The following is an 18,031-nucleotide window of genomic DNA, read 5'->3' on the forward strand; positions in this document are numbered from 1 at the left end:
TTAAATGCCTTCTTGAACCACTGCAGTCCATATGGTATAGGTGCTGTTAGGGAGGGAATTCCAGAATTTTGACGCAGCAACAGTGAAGGAACGTCGATATATTTTCTCGTCAGGATGGTATGTCTTGGAGGGGAACTTGCAGGTGGTGGTGTTACCATGCATCTGCTGCCATTGTCCTTCTAGGTAGCAGAGGTTGCGGGTTTGGAAGGTGCTGTCAAAGGAGCCTTGGTGAGTTGCTGCAGTGCATTTTGTAGATGGAACACACTGCTGCTACTGTGCGTCAGTGGTGGTGGATGGGGTGCCAATCAAGTGGGCTGCTTTTTCCTGGATGGTGTTTTTATTCTTTTTAAAAAAAATTTAGAATACCCAATTAATTTTTTCCAATTAAGGGGCAATTTTACCGTGAGGCAGCAGGGCTAACCCACTGCGCCACCGTGCTGCCTGCAGTGTTGATCCTCTTGAATCTTGTTGGAGCTGCACTCACACAAGCAAGTGTGGGGTATTCAATCACACTCTTGACTTGTGCCTTGTAAATGGTGGACAGGTATTGGGGAGTCAGGAAAGACTTATATGAATATTATAGACTCTGTAGATTTCATAGGGATCTTTCACGGTGCCTATGGAATCTGGGTAAGACTGCGAGGGTTATTGACATCCGACTTGCCAAACTCAACTGATTTGGCGGCATATGTGGGGTTAGAAACCAAGTTAACTTTGTAAGTCCAATATGGCTCAAGAATATGAAAACTTAACTTTGTTTAGCGCCCCACAAATGATGCCGGACCTGCTGAGCTTTTTCCAGCATTTTCTGTTTTTATTTCAGATTCTCACCATCCGTGCTTCTTTGCTGTTATTTTGTTGGTAGAACGGACAGCGTGGGGGCATAGTGGTTAGCACTGCTGACTCACAGAGTCAGGGACCTGGGTTCAATTCCGGCCTTGGGTGACTGTTTGGAATTTTCACTTTCTCCCCGTGTCTGTGTGGGTTTCCTCCGGGCGCTCCGGTTTCCTCCCACAGTCCAAAGATGTGCAGATTAGGTAGATTGATAAATTGCTTCTTACTGCGCAGGGACATGCGGGTTAGGTGGGGTTATGGGATTGGGGCCTGGTTAGGGTGCTCTTTCAGAGGGTCAATATGAAGTCGATGGACCGAATGGCCTCCTTCAGCACTTTCGGATTTCTGTGATTCTATGAATGTTGGCAGTATTTTCAGGGCAGGTGGGGAAGCCATTATCACTCCTTCTCATGACTTTAAAACTGAGGAAGGTCTCATTCAGTGCATGCGTTTGAATATATGTTGTATCTTCAGCTTAAACTTATTATTTTTTGGACGAGTTTGACTGTGGTTGCTTTTATAGTTGTCTCAAATGCCCAGTGAACCCTCTTCAGGCTGATTTGTGATAGGTGATTGGCTGGAGGCTAATAATCCCTATGGTTGCCAGGAGACATGACTCAGTGGCTCTAATGATAACTGAAGAATTTTGGTGACTCAGAGCTTTTGAAAAGCGACTGCAAAAACACTTCAAAATTTCCCCATTTTGATAAAGGACGTTTAGGCATTGCCAGCTAAGCAGCTTCAAAAGATGCCCAGCATCAAGCTTGATCAAAACCCAGGTGATGACGAGCAGTCAGCAGGCTGGTCAAGGCTGGAGATTGTGAGGATCAACAAAACGTTAGTGAGTATCACTGCCTATATCTTTGGTGTGTGGTGAGACCATCGATTTTAGGAGTGTAAATTACTGTAGATCTCCACTGATTGTTCTGAGCATTTGTGCGTCAGCATGGCTCATTGGGTGGCACTCTTACCTCTGAGTCAGAAGGTTGTGGGTTCAAGTCTCACTCCAGTCCTTGACCATAGGAATCACTCCAGTGTAGTACCGAGGGTGAGCAGGACCATCTGACGTGACAGTAAACCAAGGCTGGTTTAGCTCAGTTGGCTGGACGGCTGGTCCGTGATGCGGAATGAGGCTGACAGCACCGGTTCAATCCCCATACCGGCTGAGGTTATTCAAAAAGGCCTCGCCTTCTCAACCTTGCCCCTCACCTGAGGTGTGGTGATCCACAGGTTAAATCACCACCAGTCAGCTCTCCCCCTCAAAGGGGAAAACAGCCTGTGGCCGTCTGGGACTATGGCGACTTTACGTTTATTTTTACTTAAAAAAGGAATGTATTTTTACAGTGACCTCTTTCCTGGCAGGCTATTCGGCCACTGTTACATGGTTGGTGAATAATTGACCGTTGATTCGAAACAATGCAGTGATGATTTTTCATCTGCATTATGCAAATGAAAAAGTACAGACAAGAATAAGGTTTATATTGTAATGACCGATTCCAGGCTACCAGCTAGGGTTGTCAATGCTCCAGTATTGACCTAGAATCTCCAGGAATTGGAATTGGACACTGCTGTGAGGAAGCCAGGCGAGCATTCACAGAGGCAATATAGAACCACGGAATGGGTACGGCATAGAAAGAGGCCATTCATCCCACCATGCTCATGCTGGCGCTCTGCAGCTGCAACTCAGATAGTCCCACTCCCCAACCCTTTCCCTGCAGCACAACAGTTTTTTTTTCTCATCTGATGCTTATCTATTTCCCGTTTGAAATCCACAATTGAATTTTCCAGCACCACAATCTCACGCAGTGCATACCAGATCCCGACTGCTCTGCATAAAAAAAGGTTTCCCTCATGTCGCCATTGGTTCTTTTGCTGATTGTCTTTGCTGAGGTTCTTGACCCTTCTGCCAAAGGGAATAGATTTTCCCCATCGATTCTGCTCAGGCCCCATCATGATTTTGAAGACCTTGATTAAATGTCTTCTCGACATTCTCTTTTGAAAGTTGCTATTGAACCTGCTTCCATCAGGCAATACATTTCAAATCAGAACAACTCACTGCATCTTTTTTCACATAAATTACTCCAAAAGTTTAAAACCTTTTTTGTCTTTGGATAAGCTCTTTGATTTTATAACTAATCCTAATCCTCTACCTAATGCCAGGACAATCACACTACCCACCTGCATAGGTAGGTCAGGAGTTGCCTTCAGAGTTAATCTACCACTGTAGCCCATGCCAAGGAGCAGAAATTGCTTCATCTCGATGGCAGAACACTGAACACTTAAGACAACTGTAGCTTATTTTTTTGGCATTTTCTGTGTGTGCTTTATGGCAAAATGTGCCGACCCTGCAGTCTCAGCAAGGTGCCAGAAGAGTGCAGGTCAGATCTGAGGCTACAACGATGGGGCACCAATTCCCCAACCCATTCGCCACTCGAGACACAAATCTATCCTTCTATTTATTAATAAAACCTCTTCTTCTTCTTCAAGTGGTGCTTGAAGATTTAGGTAGCTGAGGTGTTTTCAGTTTTGAGAGCGCTCTCCTAGGCACCGCCTTCACCTACAACTGTTCCTGACAAAATCTCTCGTCACGTTTGGTTCTTTCCTGAATGGGCCTTCTCCAATTTGGTCGGTCACAAGCCTGGGACTCCCATAAGTTGGCAAAAATGTTTGGCCTCTTCAGGGAGGCTTCGAGGACATCCGTAGTGTTTCCGCTGTCTTCCTGGGAGTCTCCACCTTGACTGAATTCAGAGCAGAACATCTGCTTTGGGAATTTGGTGTTATTATACAAACATGTCCTGCCCAGCGGAGCAGTTTCGAGTGTTTAGCACTGAGATGCTGGGCAAGTTGGCTTTGGAGACGATGCTGCTCCTCGACCACCTTTCTTGCCACCTGATTTGGAGGATCCTGTGAGGGCACCGCTGGTGGTACTTCTCCAGTGCTTTGAGGCACCTACTGTATCTTGTCCAAGTCTCTGGGGCAGAAAGGAGCACAAGGACTACTACTGCACGGCAAGCCATGACCTTTGTCTCCAGCTGTGATCCAGTTCCACAAAATAATCTTTTCCTCAGGCTGATTTGGCATGTTTGAGGCGATCGTGAATTCTGTCATCTACGTCTGCCTTTGAGTGGCACGGTGGTACAGTGGTTAGCACTGCTGCCTCACGGCGCCGAGGACCTGGGTTCGATCCCAGACCCAGGTCACTGTGGAGTTTGCTCATTCTCCCCATTTCTGCGTGGATCTCACCCCCACAAACCAAAGATATGCAGAGTCGGTGGATGGGCCATGCTAAATTGCCCCCTAATTGGAAAAAAAATGAATTGGTTACTTCTAATTTATTTTCTAGCATCTATGTCTGCCTTTGCCAAAGTACGGAAAATAGTCCACATTGGTCTCACCATTGATTTTAATTGATGGTAGGGGTGGAGGGGGAGGTTTGTGCTGTGGTAGCTGGTCGGAAGAGGACTGCAGTTTTTCGGGTGTTTAGTGAAAGGCCTAGACTTCAGAGAAGGAGTTTTCAATGACATTGAGCACAGTTTCTGAGTGGATAGTTTCCTGTTGGTTCTGTAGATCATCTCCAGTCCTGTGTGCAATCTGTTGGGGATGAGGTGCAATACTGCAGCGAAGAAGGTGGAGCAGAAGATTTGTGAGATTACATAGCCCTGTTTCGAACCCAGTCTTCACTGTGACGGCATCATCGGTGAAGATCATGGCTCATGCAGTTGGCAGAGGATGGTGACAAATTTCTGAGGGCAGACAAATCTGAGGAGGATACTCCAAAAGCCTTTGACAGAGTTGACGTAAAATAAGCAAAAGAAAGCTTAGGGCAGGCTTTTCCAGCCTCCTCTGCCCCCCCCCCCCCCCAATCCCTATCTCCACACATAAAATATAAAAATCATATGGGGGGCAGGGGCGGGGGGTTCAAACTGTTGAGAACAGAAAGATTTGGGGAAAAAGCTAACAGTCAATCTCTTCTGGCCTCGCTTCGGCGTTTCCTGGCAGCGGGGGGGGGCGGCCTGCTCTTGGTCAACAGCGAGATCTTCCAGTCCCGTCACTGTCAGTGGGATTCCCCATTGAATCCAGGGGTGTACCATTGGTAGGACAGGAAGATCCCGTCAACATGAACAGCTCGAAGATCTCGTCTATGTACGTATCAAGACAGTTAATTCTACTGGAAAAGAAACGCTTTGAAAATAGAGCGATTATTTCTGAATTGTGTTGTTGGTGTCAGTTGATATTGCATTGTTCCAGATGTTAAATTTATATATCAAGAACAAAAGGTGAGCCTCGGGGGAAAAGAGAAAAAGAACAGACGGAGAAATAGACATCATAAACTGCCCTTTTCTTTTTATCGGAGCATATAAACTTTTCATTGCCATTAATCACTGATAAATATATAATTAATTATTCAGTCATGAATCATAAAATGGCAAATTTATCTGAGATGTTCCTGTCCATATAATTTAAGCAAAAGTTCTTGCGCTGGCGGGGCTGGGTAATGCCATGAAAGGGCTTTATTTTCCTGCTGATTGGCTATAATTACGATCAAGGAGTGAAAGGAAAGCTGCCTGAAGAATAACTCCAAGCTGAAAGCGCACAGGACCACTCAATCAGGCACCATGGCAACTGGTCATCAGAGTTTGGCCATCACAGAGTCTGAATTGCCTACAGAGTGTAGGAGTTTTCTGAGGGGAAAATTGAAGTGAGTGCGTGTGTGTTTGAGAGAGAGAGAGAGAGAGAGAGCGACTGCAGATTTGACGTTCGCAAGAATAATCTGATGTCGACTGTGTAAAACTACAAGCAGAACCAGTAGAGGAGAGAGCAGACTGGATAGAATGTTGAAAGCATGCTTCGAAAAATTGGACATCACAATTACGTTTACTCAATTTGCAGCAAAATAGAGGTAACTCTTTCCCTTAAAATGTTTAGATGGTGATGGCTGCTTTATCTGAGGTGATTTTTTGAAAACCTGTTCCAAATTAAAACCCTCTGCTTCCCCTAGATAGTGCTAAGAACTGGTAGTATGTAGCAGCAATTGGAAAAATTGGCTTGTGAAATTCTGTCAATAAATTGGGCGATTGATCGGCAACCTGCAGATTTTCTTTTAAGCAAAGGAAGAAGAGATTTATTAATGTCCAGCAGTGATTGCTTTCACTCGAATCGGTGATTATTTTTTCTCTTTCTTAAGAGTGAATAACAAACTGTTCCTTGTCATTCTTTTAGGCTGAGCCTGGTGACATTCCCACGGAGCCTAATAGTGATGCGAAGACAGCTCCGGCAGAGAATGGTGTGAGTCACACATCTGGTCAAACATCCAAACCTTCCACCCAGGTCACCCATGTTCAACCAGCACCGGGTAAGTGAGTTTATGCTTAATGGATTTTTGTTTGAAATACAAAAGAAGTGAAGAAATAGGTTTCTGCAACCATTTTATTCATCCAAATTATTTTGTGTTGTGTGCGTTAGCTGCAGTCAAAACAGCTGGTAAGGCAGAAGATCTCATACACAGCGTCTTGTCAGGTAAGATTCTAACAAACCCGGTGTAAATTAAGGGCTTAAAATCGTTCCCATTCCAAATGTTGAAACTAGAGAAAGTACAGATGTGAAATAAGAATGAAGTAACTGTACACTGCGTAATAAGATCGAGGATGGATTTGTTTTACGGTTACAAATACGACAGTGCAAATTCAACTGAAAAGGTTCATACATGAGAATTAAATCTTGCCATCTTAAAAGCTACGATTATTACATGACTTTTAATTGTCATTTAACATCATACATATAATGAAATTGCTCTATATGTATATATGCTATATGTATCAAATATTAATAATCAGTACAGAGAATCATAGTTTGGAAAAATCACATTTAAAAGAATGTAATTCTGTTAAAGGAATGGCCTAAAAAAATCAAGACCCAAGATTTCCCACCCAGCCGCTGGGGAACCCGCCATGGGGGGGGGGGGGGGGGGGGGGGGGGGGGGGGGGGGGGGGTGTCTTTGGCCGGACTGGAAAATCCTGCCCGCGGGAAGAGATGGAAAATCCCAGCCTATTTTCTTGTTTCGGAGGAGAAAAGGAAAAGTTATCGATTGTTTGCACATAAATGGAGCATTGATGCTGTCCATACAATTTACCTCACTGCCTCATTGGCCTGTAAATAAATTAGAAAGCTTTATCAAACACGTTCTCCTCAGAGTTTCCACATAACGAGCAAAATAAATACCTCATTACTGAATGATTACAGTGCAATCTTCATTTAACTTGTTTCTACCTCTGTAAAGCAAATTATGGAGTACCTTTATCATTCAAACGTTTTGATATGTCAACAGAATGTCATAACTCTCTTAGGATCTCTGTTAAAAGTTCAGGCACTGACATTTGAAAGGAATGCACATTTGCCTCTCAGCTCCATTTCAAGCTTTCAGGCTCTTGTTTAAAACTGTCCAGACAATTGAGTTGGGGAGAGAACAGAAAAGTTTGAATGCGGATTCATTTTCTGCCCATGTGAGTTGTACAAAAATAAATTGGATTTTTATTAAGCTGAAGTATTATTCTGAAGAGCGTTTCAATGTGGTCAATCAGATAACAATAAAATTACCAGGATTCCGGATTACTCTCTCGGCAGTTCAGATGTGCACATCCATAAACAAAATTAAACCACATGCCAACTTCATCGCCAGTCCGTACTCAAAGCAGTTGTATAAAAGCAAAATACTGTGGAAACTGAAAACCTGAAATAAAAACAAAAAATGTTGGAAAAACTATTTGGCATCATCTGTGGAGGGGAAACAGTTAACACTTCATGTCCAATATGGCTCTTGTCCATTTTTTTTAAGGTTACACATAAGACAGCGCAGGTACAACAGAGCAGATTCATACATGAGAATGAAATCTTGCCATCTAAAAACCTATGATTGTTACATGACTTTAAATTGTCACTTAGCAATCATACATATAATGAAATTGATATGCACATGTACAATATTAACAATCAGTGTCAGAGAACCACAGTTTGAAACAGTCACAAATAAAATGTTAGCCTGCTTAAAAAGAAGGCTTAAAAATTCAATCTTCTTGTTTCAAAGGAGGAAAGGACAAGTAACACGCTGTGTCACACTCGACACAGTCTGTGTTTAACCCATTCATCAGCGTCTTTCAAATGAGCAGGACAAGAACAATGGGCTGAATGGCCTCTTTCTGTGCTCTAAGATTTGCTAGTTCCAGTCAACTTTTTTTTTTTCCGATTTAAATGAGTTGGTCATTTTTAGGTGCTGCTCCATCCATAGACTTGCTGAAGAATATTTCACAGACGGAGACCACTCTGCCCATCATGCCTGTGTCAATCCCCCTTGAAAGAGTTATTCAATTAGTCCCACTCCTCTGCACTTTCCTCATAGCCCTGCAATAAATTTCCCATTCAAGGATTCATATACTCTTGATTGTTCTCAGTGTCGCTATTCAACTGAGGGTGATTTATAGGTAAATTACATGGCAGTCTGAGCCGGTGCAATAAGACATCTATTAAAGACCGAAATAAGGGAGAAAGAAAAGCAATTTAATGTGATAAATTTGGTTTCTGTAAACCACTGCAGAGGTGGAACCCCAGACCGTGGAGGAGCTAAGACAGCAAAAGGCATTTGTGAAACTCCAGAAGAAGCACTACAAAGAAATGAAGGAGTTGGTGAAGAAACACCACAAGAAAACCACTGATCTGATTAAAGAGCACACAGCAAAATCCAGCGAGTTTCAGAATGAGTATCTAAGACGCAGAGTACTTCTGGAAAAATCAGCAAAGAGAGATGGTAAGAAGAGGTAGGTGAACCATTCTCAAATACTTTTATATACTGCCAGTGGGATCTTGTGTCCTTTCTAGCTTTTTTGTCTCTTTTAAGAAAATATTTGTTGCAGATAACTAAGTGGTAAATTAATGATTTGCAAGCCTACATTAAAACAATTCTAAGAAGTGTGGTTTTATACCGCAGAGGAATTTCTTCAGCCAGAGGGTGGTGAATCGTTGAACTCATTGCCGCAGAAGGCTGTGGAGGCCAATTCACTGAGTGTCTTTAAGACAGAGATAGATAGGATCTTGATCAATAAGAGGGTCAGGGGTTATGGGGAGAAGACAGAAGAATGGGGATGAGAAACATATCAGACAAGGTTGAATGGTGGAGCAGACTCAATGGGCCAAATGGCCTAATTCTGCTCCTATGTCATATGGTCTTATACATGCTTTTATCATGGCTTGTTTTTACATTATAGAAAGTGATATTTTTCTTAATTTAAAATTCCTGGTACATCAGTGACTTATTATTTTTTGAACTGTGAAAACTGACTCCACTTCCATAAGGACCACAGATTGATGGTGAGTGTTTAAATTGCAAAATATTTCATATTACAAGCTGCTGGAAAGTAACATTTTGAGGGAGGAATGGTCCGCGTTTCAGTGGAATTGACTGATTTGTTGAAAGCTGTCCTTGGGAAACGGTGTTTCTCGGGTGTTTGTTTCAAAATTGTCTCGCGGACAACCTGGACGCTAGAAACTGACAGAGTGATATACCGGATGCATTAAATACAAAAGTTGCCCATTCATTTTGTAAAGTGAAACTCGTAGGCTGCATGGGGATAATAGCAGTCTTGAATTTGAAATGAAGCATGGAAAATCGCTGTGCCCATGACTTGTACAATTTCCAAGTAATCACCTTGCTAAGCTGTCACCCTCAGTTACCATTCCAGATAAATCCATAGCAAAAAAAGTTGCTTTCAAATCAAGCTTGTGCATCTGATTCAGGGCGGAATAGACAGCATTTCCCAACTGCAGATAGTGATTAACGTGAATGTATTTATTTAAACATGACACTTTGTTGGAGCCAACAATTCTACGGACACGTGCTTGTAGGATTAGAATAGCGGTTTTAAGCGAGGGGCTGGTTTAGCTCACTGAGCTAAATCGCTGGCTTTTATAGCAGACCAAGCAGGCCAGCAGCATGGTTCAATTCCCGTAACAGCCTCCCCGGACAGGCGCCGGAATGTAGCGACTAGGGGCTTTTCACAGTAACTTCATTGAAGCCTACTTGTGACAATAAGCGATTTTCATTCATTTTCATTTCATTAATATACTTACAACAGAGCCAGCCTGTTAGCCGTTGAACTTTTGGTGAACTGGCCGGCTGACCCTGTGGCACTGGTCTTAATGCAGCAGCTCCCGGGGGAGGAGCCCTGGGCGGAGCCAAGGAAGGAGCCCAGTACAACTCTCGAACATTCCCAGAGCTACTCCCCCTGGAGGTCAGGTAGTGCAACTGCACTTACAATATAGACACATGTAGATACAGGTTATAATCCGGTGTGAATCACATTCACCACACACTGTTGAGTAAGCTGGTCTAGATAGGGTATGGATTTTGAAAGGTTGGGAGAGTAGCAATGACTTTCACAGTTTTATCACTTGCTGCGAACGATTGTGCTCCTGATGACGATGACTCTGCTCTCTCTCAGCACATGTGACTCCTCTCAGAGACACCTGTTAATTCCTGATTCTTTGTGGCCAGTCTGGACTCAATAAAATCTGAGATGGATTAGCAGGTATCAATTAGAACATAGAACATAGAACAGTACAGCACAGAACAGGCCCTTCAGCCCTCAATGTTGTGCCGAGCCATGATCACCCTACTCAAACCCATGTATCCACCCTATACCCGTAACCCAACAACCTCCCCCTTAACCTTACTTTTTTTATTAGGACACTACGGGCAATTTAGCTTGGCCAATCCACCTAACCCCGCACATCTTTGGACTGTGGGAGGAAACCGGAGCACCCGGAGGAAACCCAGGGGGAGGACGTGCAGACTCCACACAGACAGTGACCCAGCCGGGAATCGAACCTGGGACCCTGGAGCTGTGAAGCATTTATGCTAACCACCATGCTACCCTGCTGCAACAATAAAAATTATTGTTTTATTTCCACCAGCTTGCAAGGCTGACTCACTCGTGGGACATTAGAACACACACAGCTGTCTTCTAGAGTTCCCAAAAGTTAGTGAGAGCTAAGACAAAGAAATCACAGCACATATTGATTGAACCACATCAAGCTTCGCATACAAGCTTCCCATAGGCCAATGTATACACCTTCTGACCTGGCCATATATCCTGATTGGCTCACTTTGCATTTTCCCAATCCTGGCCTCTTGTTACCCAGCATCCTTTTCACTATTCTCTCCACGAGGCAAAGCTCCCCTGCCCCTTCCTAGCCATGCTGTGCTCATCCCTTTGTTCTATGTCTGTGAACTCATTACCCTCAGGGTCCTGCTGTCCATCATATTTGTTTGTTCACTTCCTCACACCCACTATTACATTACCATGGAAATTTAAGAAAATGTTTATTTTTGACATAAACAGAAAAGCAAAATACTACAGATGCTGGCAATAAAAGCAAAGTGCTGGAAATACTCAGCAAGATCTGGCAGCATCTGTGGGGAGACAAAGTTTGCGTCTCGAGTCGAGTCCGGAGAAGAATCATATGCGATTTGAAAAGTGAACTCTGTTTCTTTCTGCACAGCCGCTTGCCAGATCTGATGAGTAATTCCAGCACTTTCTGTTTTTATATTGCATTTTTCTATTGTTTTACGTTTGCTTCAAAAGATAACTATGAAGCTCACTCAGAAAGCCATTTCACAGAGCTCTGCTCCTGTTGGGTAAACCAGGATCAGAGTTCGAGCTGTATCTTGGGCCCACACCTCCCTCTGATGACGAACTTCACTTGAAGAGGGGACTTCACAACCTCACCCCTTGCGGTGCATTCAAAAACATTTTGGACAGGCAAAATCACAGTATTGTAAACCTCCACAAAAAGCACAGAAAGAGGCGCACAAAGGTGAATAGTTAACTAAGTCCATCATTCTAATTATGTTTGGTGAATGAATTTTCACTGTATTTGTTCACAAAAACACAAGGGGCTGGATTCTCCGTCGGCGGGATCCTCTGCTTCGCCGACAGCGCATTCGTGCCTGCGGATTTCCCAATGGCCGTGCCAGAAAATGGGCCTGGCGGGACGGAGAATCTCGCCCAAGGTTTTACAATAGCAGGGTCATTTATACCACAGAACATGCCATCATACATGCATTATTATATAATATTTGCTGAGTTGAGAGGTGTTGCAGGCAGCACAGCAGATTAAGTGTGAATTTACAATAACAGGAATGTCATACCATGGTGCATGTTAGGCCTTCCTGCACTATTGGATACACTTTCATGCTGGTACTAAATGGAGGGTGTAAAATCAACTGATTTTTTTTGCTTCATGTCTACTAAATTCCTGTTCCTGACACATCCATCTATAAGCTTCAGACCACAAAGGCTACAGTGCAAACCTGGTCGCTTACTGATACATTGGATGGGGTTAAAGTTGGATACATGGCAGTCACCAGCGATCCTGTGTACTTTTGGAAATGCTGGAGTGCAGTGATTTTGGGCAGCCATCTCCTCGTGTTTAGTGCGAATGGAATTCTAGAATGGTTACAGCACAGAGGGAGACCATTCAGTCCATTACAACTCATCATGTGCCAGTTCTCTGTAAGAACTACTCATCCAGTCCCACTCTTCTGCCATTTCCCCATGGCCCTGAGATTCTTTTCCTTTTGATTACTGTTTTGTGAGCCATGATTGAACCTGCTTCCACCACTCAATCAAGCACTGTATTCCAGATCCTAAAATCTCACTGCGTAAAAAATACTTTCCCCACGTCATCTTTTATTCTTTTGCGAATCACTTTAAATCAGTATCCTGTGCTTCTTGAGCCTTCGCCATTGAGAACAGTTTCTCTGTGCCTGTTGTCTCAGCACCCCTTATGATTTTGAAAAGGTTGATTAATTATTCTCTCAGCCTTCTTCTCTAAAACAAGCAGCCCAATCTTCATCACTCTTTTCTTGGAACTGACTCATGCATCAGTTGACTATTTGATACAGGTGAGGAACAGGGTGGTTGGTTGGTACACAGTTCCTGACAAAGTAATGGGTATCGGACATGACCATTGAAGATTGTGGTGACCGGGCAACTGCTTGCAATGCCATCTTGAAGTTACAAGTTGGCTACAAGCGTCCAGGCAGTAGATGGTGAAGCTCTGCCCATCTGAATTCGATCAACCTGAGGCAAGTGTCCTCTGCCATTGTTCTCATGCCAAATTTTCAAGGTGGCTTGGGACCTTATTACCTCCATGCTATCTTCACTTAATCTTGCATAGCAACCATGAACTACTGTACTTTAACTACTTAATGAGTTTGAAAAAAGACACCTAAATTTGTCCTGGGGAAAGAAATACAAGTCGAAATATAGAAAGAATGTCCAATAAAAGTCACACTGTAGTGTGAACATTGGAAAGGCAAAAATGCAATGTCCATTTGAGAGCTGATTTACCGCCAAAATATCTCTTGCTCTTATTTGAAGGGAGTACTCAAGGGAAAAAGGGCAAACCATTGCAGATCACACAGAGTTGTATCTCGTGCTCATATCAATGCCCTTGTGGAAAATCTGACATCTAAAGAGCTAAATAAAACAACAATTTACATCACTAGAGTGCTGAGCTGCAGCCGAGAGAAAATTCGACATGCCGCAGTGAGAGGAGTGGGGCCACAATCGGGAGGGCTGGGGAGCAAGTGGGTGTGCTCATTTTCATTGGGCATATGGTGCCTGAAACATAGGGTCACCCAGGGTCCACAGCCAGCTCACGAGGGTTTAACTGGTGGCCTCTCCACATGGCACCAATTAAGTGCCTTATTTGGCCATGCCCAACATAATTACCCTGTCACTGGTACAATTCCAGCAACGGTGGGCAGGCAATGGGTGCAGCGTTGCCACCCCCGAATGTGGCCATGATTTTATGTCCCCCCCCCCCAGAAAGAGGCCATTCGGCCCATTGAGTCCATGTCCATAATCATACTGGTTAATATTGGGAAACTCTTAAGAATTGCAAGGACATATACAGGTGAAGACTCCCATCAGCTGGCAGTGTGCTGGGGACATGGGAAACACACCATCTCCAAGCCCAGGCTTCCAATGATGCTGAGGCCTTCAAGTGGAAACGTTAAGGAACGTACGAAGATACAAACGATAACTTTATATATAGGTTCAATCATCTTCTTGTGAAATATGTATTTTTAAAATTTGCTAGAAACTTTAGTCAACAGTCTGGTGGGGGGGGAGACGTAATCGCTGACGAAAGAAGATTTTGCAATAGAGTTTTGATCTGGTTGCTCTTTCATTCATTTTAGCTTGCGTTTGCAAGAATTACTAACGTTTTTTTGAGCTTGTGATTTCCATGCTAGCGTGTTACCAGATGGGTAGTATGCACAAAACCTGCTCAGTTCTAATTTGCTTTATTTGTAAAATAAAATTTGAGTCAATCAGGGCATGCTGTGGCACAGAAATTCACATGTGATGGGCAGAGTGACCGGTAAAAGGAAATGAGACATGAAAATGTGATGAGGAAAGCTTTGTGTGCATGAGAAGCCAAGCTATTTATTAATATATTAATAGCGCTCCCATGTCTTTGCTCAAAGTATGTCCAGTGATCTGTGACATTATAAGGAGAGAGATTAATGGCTTTGATGTATTATTATGTTGCTCATTTGAAGCTGCAGCTCCCTCAAGGTGGCAAAATCTAATTGCTATCAATTGGATACTGGATGAGTTCACTCTAACAGACTACTGGCCAGAAACGTGGCTTTGTTTGTCTTTTTTAAGTATAATTAGTGAAGTCAATTAAGTCGCAGCAGAAATCCATCGACTTCTGTCTTGACCATGCTCAATGGTTGAGCTACCACTGCCCTCTGGGGTAGAGAATACCAAAGATTCACCACCCGCTGAGTGAAGAAATTCCTCCTCATCTCAATCGTAAATTGCCGAACCCTTATTCCGAGACTGTGTCCCCTGGTTTCCGACTCACCATCCAGGGAAACATCTTATCCACATCCACCTTGTCACGCCAGGTAAGAACTTTGTAAATGTCCATGAGGTGACCGATCAACCTTCTAAACTCTAGGAAATACCAGCCCAGTCTCCCCAGTCTCTCTTCATAAGACAGACTCACCACCCAGGATTGATCAGGTGAACCTCTGTTGCACCCGCTCTATGGCAAGTATATTCTTCCTTAGGTAAGGGCACTAAAATGCTACACAACACTTCAAGGGAAGTCTTACCAAGGCTCAATATAACTGCAGCAAGACATCTTTACTCCTGTACTCAAATCTCCTTGTGATGAAGGCCAACATACCATTTGCCTTCCTAATTGCTTGCTGTGCCTGCGTTCTAGTTTTTAGTGACTCGTGCGCCAGGATACCCGTGGACACTCACATTTCCTAACCTGTCACCATTTAAGAAAGATTCTGCCAATCTTTTTTTCCACCACCTATTCACATTATTCCCCAACTTCCATGTTCTAGCCCATTCACTTAGCCTGTCCAAGTCCTCTTGAAGCCTCTTTCCATCCTCCTCAGGATATACGTTCCCAGCAGGTTTGGTGGATTAGTAAATTTGGAAATATTACAATTGGTCCCCACATCTTAAGAATTATTCATTTATTCTTACTCTCTGCTTTTTGTCTTACTATACGAGTATATTTCTCCTAATCTCCTGTGCTCTAACTTTATTTACTGACCTTCTTATAATAATAATCCTTTGTGGAACCTTATCAAAAGCCTTCTGAATATCCAAATACAGCACATCCACTGGTTCTCCTTTATCAATGCTGCACGTAACATCCTCAATAAAACTTCCAACACGTATGTCAACATTATTTTCCTTTATATTTCCCAATTTTACCATTGTTTTCTAAATATTCTGTTATCACATCCTTTATAATAGGTTCTAACAGTTTTACTACTACTGATGCCAGACTAACAGGTCTGTAGTTCTCCGTTCTTCCTCTTCCTCCCTTCTTAAATAGTGGGGTTACATTTGTTCATTTCCAGCCCATAGATAGGTACCTTTCCAGAATCCATAGAATTTTGAATTATATGGATCCATTATCTACCAATGGATCCATTATCTCTCTGGTCACTTCCTTTGACAATCTGGGATGAAGCTCATCTGGTCCAAGGTATTTATCAATCTTCAATCCAGTTAATATTTTTGAGTACTCCCTCTTTACTGATACTAATTTCTTTCAGTCTCTCAGTTTCACAAACTCCTTGGTCGCCTCGTATGGGAGATTTTCTGAATCTTCCTCCATGAAGACAGACGCAAAGTAAATGTTCCATTTTTCCGCCATTTCCCTTTTCGCCACTATAAATTCTCCTCCTCTCCCATTAATGGGCCCATATTTGTCCTATGTAATCTTTTCCTTTTCCGTAACTAAGGAAGCTTTTACAGTCTTTATGTTCCTTGTTTGATTGCATTATTTTCCCTTTTTTTCAGTTTCTTGGTTCTCTTTTGCTGGGTTCTAAATTACCCCTAATTCTCAGGATTGCCACCTTTTCTGGCATCCTTATTACCCTCGCCCTTTGAGCTAATGCAATCTTTAACTTATTTTATTAACCACAGTTGAGTTACCTTTCTCTTTGAGTGTTTAGAGAAATGTATACCTGTTGTAGACCATGTAATATTTATTTAAGTACTAGCCATTGCCTATCTGCCATCAAATCTTTTCATATATTTCCCTAATCCACCATAGCCAGTTTATCCCTCATACCATCACAATTTAATTTTCAGAGTTAGGATTCTAGTTTCTGAGTGAACTATATCACATTCAAATTAAACCTGAAATTCTATCATTTTATGGTCACTATTTCCCAAAGGCACCTTTACAGCAAGCTTATTGATTAGCCCTTTCATCTTACACAAGTGTGTGCGTGGGTTTCCTCCGGGTGCTCCGGTTTCCTCCCACAGTCCAAAGATGTGCGGGTTAGATGGATTGGCCATGATAAATTGCCCGTAGTGTCCTAAAAAGTAAGGTTAAGGGGTGGGGGGGTTGTTGGGTTACGGGTATAGGGTGGATACGTGGGTTTGAGTAGGGTGATCATTGCTCAGCACAACATCGAGGGCCAAAGGGCCTGTTCTGTGCTGTACTGTTCTATGTTCTATATTAATCGTAAATCCAAAATAGCTGGATCCCAGTTTGCTCCTCAACGTACTGCTCAAGAAGCCCATCTCATACACACTCCAGGAATTCATCCTCCACAGTATCAGTGCTGGTTTGGTTAACCTAGTCTATGGGTACGATTCTCCCAAAAGGGAACAAAGTCCCCTAGTGAACGGGTTTAGCCATGTGTTTCCCGGTGACTCACCTTGAAAATGGGGCCTGAACAGGGAATGTGCAGCAGAGGCCACACATAGCCCCATTTTTTTTTACTTTGCAGAGTTCCGCTCATCATTGTAGCGAGAGATTGGGGTGCCATTTTAAATGGCGTCCTGATCTCCGAGACCTCCAAAACGATCCTCAAACCCCCCCCCCAGCCCAAAAGCACATAGGAGGGTACCACCGCCCCCTTCCTCCCCACCCCCTTCCTCCCCGCCCCCTTCCTCCCCACCCCCTTCCTCCCCACCCCCTTCCTCCCCGCCCCCCATACACCCATGCCAGGCAACCCAGACCGGTTGCACACTGCAAAAAAAAAAATGACAGCTTGACAGTAACAGGCTGGCACCCAGGTGGTACTGTAAGGGTGCCAAGCTGGCACTACCAGGGTGCCCAAGTGGCACCAGCAGTGTCAGGCACCACCCTGCCCAAATGGCATGCAGGTGGGAGCCTCCAATGCCCTCAGCAACCCCCAAAAGTGCCGTTCCATCTGGTTCTCATTTGTGGGGATCAGCGCTGAACAGCACTCACCCAAAGTCTCTGAGGGGTTGAACCTCAAAGCCTCAGGTACCTTTGGAATCTGCACATTAGAGTAAGGCTTACTGCCTCGCTCTAATATGCAGATTTGCTAAAAAGTGTGGGCGGGATTCACATTGCAACGTCTCGTGAGATTGCATTGAATACCGCAAGGCTCTATGAGCCGGGTAGATCCTGGGAGCGGGGTCTCCCGTCTTTCAATGGCCGTGCTGCCCCAAGGCGAGCTGCTTTTCTGGTGCATTCAAATCATCAACCTTTTTGTGGATGCAACAAGCATTCAGATAGCGTGCCTTTAATTGGTCTTTTTTGCCATTATTCTCTCTTCTCATCCTAGTTTGTTTGCCTGCGCTTCGTCTGTCTTCTATTTTTACTTTCTACTTTTCTT

At 43.6% G+C, this 18,031-nt stretch overlaps 1 protein-coding gene across 3 annotated transcripts in view; it reads left to right on the top strand.

Moving 5' to 3' along the window:
* LOC119971165 (1-phosphatidylinositol 4,5-bisphosphate phosphodiesterase beta-1) overlaps positions 1-18,031 on the top strand; it is a 983,652-nt gene that overhangs the window by 842,690 nt on the left and 122,931 nt on the right. For all 3 annotated transcript variants that reach the window (XM_038806377.1, XM_038806362.1, XM_038806370.1), the window contains 3 exons: positions 6,055-6,187; positions 6,298-6,351; positions 8,423-8,642. In XM_038806377.1, the coding sequence (XP_038662305.1) occupies positions 6,055-6,187; positions 6,298-6,351; positions 8,423-8,642 (407 nt within the window). The remainder of the gene's footprint in view (positions 1-6,054; positions 6,188-6,297; positions 6,352-8,422; positions 8,643-18,031) is intronic.

The sequence above is a fragment of the Scyliorhinus canicula genome, chromosome 1, assembly GCF_902713615.1.
Source record: "Scyliorhinus canicula chromosome 1, sScyCan1.1, whole genome shotgun sequence".
NCBI lineage: Eukaryota > Metazoa > Chordata > Chondrichthyes > Carcharhiniformes > Scyliorhinidae > Scyliorhinus > Scyliorhinus canicula.